General features: G+C 39.3%; 1 protein-coding gene across 4 annotated transcripts in view; it reads right to left on the minus strand.

Annotated features, from left to right (window-relative positions):
* The window catches only part of Ttc37 (tetratricopeptide repeat domain 37), a 98,583-nt gene that overhangs the window by 19,688 nt on the left and 76,047 nt on the right, over window positions 1-2,848 (minus strand). For all 4 annotated transcript variants that reach the window (XM_005356551.3, XM_026783776.1, XM_026783778.1 and 1 more), the window contains 2 exons: window positions 2,587-2,708; window positions 438-596 (listed from right to left, as the gene is read on the minus strand). In XM_005356551.3, coding sequence (XP_005356608.1) covers window positions 438-596; window positions 2,587-2,708 — 281 coding nt within the window. The remainder of the gene's footprint in view (window positions 1-437; window positions 597-2,586; window positions 2,709-2,848) is intronic.

Genomic DNA, 2,848 nt, shown 5'->3' on the forward strand with positions numbered 1-2,848 from the left:
ATTACAACCCTGACTCCATATGCAGGTGCAAAGGTCCCTTTAAGAGACAAGCTCTGCCCACTTCCGTTCTTTTTCTGTCATTTCTCTGAGGAGGCAGGTCTCTGTCTCTCTCTATCTCTCTCTGTCTTTCTCTCTCTCATTCTCTCTTTTCTCGCCTCTCAGTCCCCTTCCCCAAAACTTCCTGGCCATGTAAGTGCTGTCTGTGTTTGTCCCCACCAAGGGGTCCCAGTCCCACCTCACACCAACAGCATATCATCACACTATTATAAAGCGTCTTCAGCAATGTTATGTTTCCACAACTTCCTTCACATTTGGAAACTGACAAACCATAATGAGCCTAAAGGCAAGACTTAAATAGATATGGCGTGCACTCATTCCTAAACTAGCATCACAGCACATTTCAAATTAGGACTCACATAAGAAAGCAGAGAACTCACCTGCCAGGCCGGAACAGAGGTGGAGTTGGACATGACTGTTTTTTGCAGTTCTTCCAGTACAGCATCTGGGAGGGGCTTCTGAGACTCCAGTAGTGATTTACACTGCACTTGTCTCAACAGCAAGATAACAGCTGGCTGATCAGGGTTGCCTTTTAAATTCTAAAAATTAAACCCCAAACAGAAACATAACAAAATGGCTCTAAACTGAAATAAGTAAAAGACAATTAAAGTGTGCTCCATGCTAAGAGATGTTTTTTCTTTAATTTAAACCTTTCTGGCTATAGTGAAAAGAGGTATAAAGTTAAACAATGATGTGGTAGTGATTTCTTATTAATAAAGAAACTGCCTAGACCCATTTGATAGGCCAACCCTTAGGTGGGTGGAGTAAACAGAACAGAATGCTGGGAGAAAGAAGCTGAGTCAGTGAGTCGCCATGATTCTCCCACTCCAGGCAGACGCAGGTTAAGATCATTCCTGGTAAGCCAGCTCGTGGGTTACATAGATTATTAGAAATGGGCTAGTCCAGGTGTGAGAGTTAGCCGAGAAAAGGCTAGATGTAATGGGCCAAGCAGTGTTTAAAAGAATACAGTTTCCGTGTAATTATTTTGGGTATAAAGCTAGCAGGGTGGTAGGACACAGCCCACCACTTTTATTACAACAAAACAAGCAAAAGGCTACACAGCCTGGGAATACCAAAGTTGACATTGAGATAATCTTTCATGTAAGTAAAACTGCTGTAGTGTTTGATTCAATTAGTTTACCTTTAATGTGCCCTGTTGAGTTGGCTTATTCTCAGTGGTTATACTAAAAACTGAATATAAAACTCTCCCCAAAACATAAAAAATAAAGGTTATCACTATTTCAGTGGAACATACCATACTCCATGATTAATATAAGATTTGTACTTATTTACGGAGTATAGCACCATAACTCAATGCATATATCATGATCAAATCAGAATCATTAGAATTGTCTTCAACAGTGTCATCTCTGTAGGCCAGCAAATGTCTAACTCTTCTGTAGTCAGAACATTTATGCACTGCTTCTCTCTTAAGAGAATGTTTATCTATGTTTGTCTCATTAGATCACAATCCAACATATATTTAAAGTGTATTTGAAGGCTTTCTTCTAAGAGAGACTGAAACAATAAAATAAAAAAAGGCTGATGAAGCATTCCTCATTTTAGCAAAAAATACAACTGCTAATTTATGCTTAGTCCACACTCACAATATAATCAATACACTGTCCCAGTCTTAGAGCAGACAGAATTCTATACATGAAAGAGAAAATGTATTATTCTGCTTTTCAAGGAATTCAAGGACCAAAGGGATCATGTTTCTCTCCCAAAGACCATTTATTTAAAACTCTCTCCTTTTTAGTGGGTCCATGAAACTGATTTACTGACTGAATAAATATTTACTGAGTTCTAACCATGTGGCAGGAAAGATGCTAAGAATGTATCCATAGAACTTGCAAGCAAAGAGCCCCACAATTGCAGTGCACGGTGATAAGCAAATAGTTCCAGTCAATAATCTCCAGTTATTCTATTGCTTTAGAATGCAGAAAAGTGAACAGATCCTTGAAATGCTGTATTCTAAAGGGAATAACCAGAAACCAAAGGAATGACACCCTAAACAAAAATAGAAGTTCTATTCAGAGTCCAGGAAGGGGTCCGGGAAGACGGCCCAAGGATTAGAGAGCATATTGATCTTGCAGAGGACCAGAGTTCGATTCCCAGCACCCATATAATGCAGATCACAACTGGCTATACTTCCAGCACCAGGAGATATGATACCCCTACTACCTACACATAGATATACATGCATACACATAAAGAAATAATACCATTGCTTTTCAAAAGAGAGACCATGAGGGTTGTAGCAGTGGTACAATACTAGCAATTCTTCTAGCTGCTGTGAGCTTCTTAGCAAATATGAACTTCAAATACTAATTTTCTCACTTAAAAAAGAGTTGACAATCATAACAAATACATCACAGACTGTTGTAAAGCCCAGAAATAATAATGTTAAACAAAATGGCTGACTTGAAGTAAGTAACCAATAAATGTTGCTTGCCATCACCACCACCAGTCTCCCCACTTTTAGGTAGGACCAAAACACAAATTTCAATGTATAATTCCACATAGTACCTTTGTGCACAGAGATTCAGCTTCAGATATTCTTCCTGTGTCAATTAGACCAGTGACAGCTTGGGAGAGACACCACTTTTCAAGTGACTGGTTGTAATTCTGCAAAATGTCTTTGTCTTTAACTGTAAACAAGAAAAAAGGAGATGACTGCTACTGTCTTCTGTTGTGTGTGATGTGCTCTCGAGGGAACTGGGCCACTGCTACTGTCTTCTGTTGTGTGTGATGTGCCTTTTTCTGTCATTTCTCTGAGGAGGCAGGTCTC

Source organism: Microtus ochrogaster, chromosome 19 (assembly GCF_000317375.1).
Source record: "Microtus ochrogaster isolate Prairie Vole_2 chromosome 19, MicOch1.0, whole genome shotgun sequence".
In the NCBI taxonomy this organism is placed as follows: Eukaryota; Metazoa; Chordata; class Mammalia; order Rodentia; family Cricetidae; genus Microtus; species Microtus ochrogaster.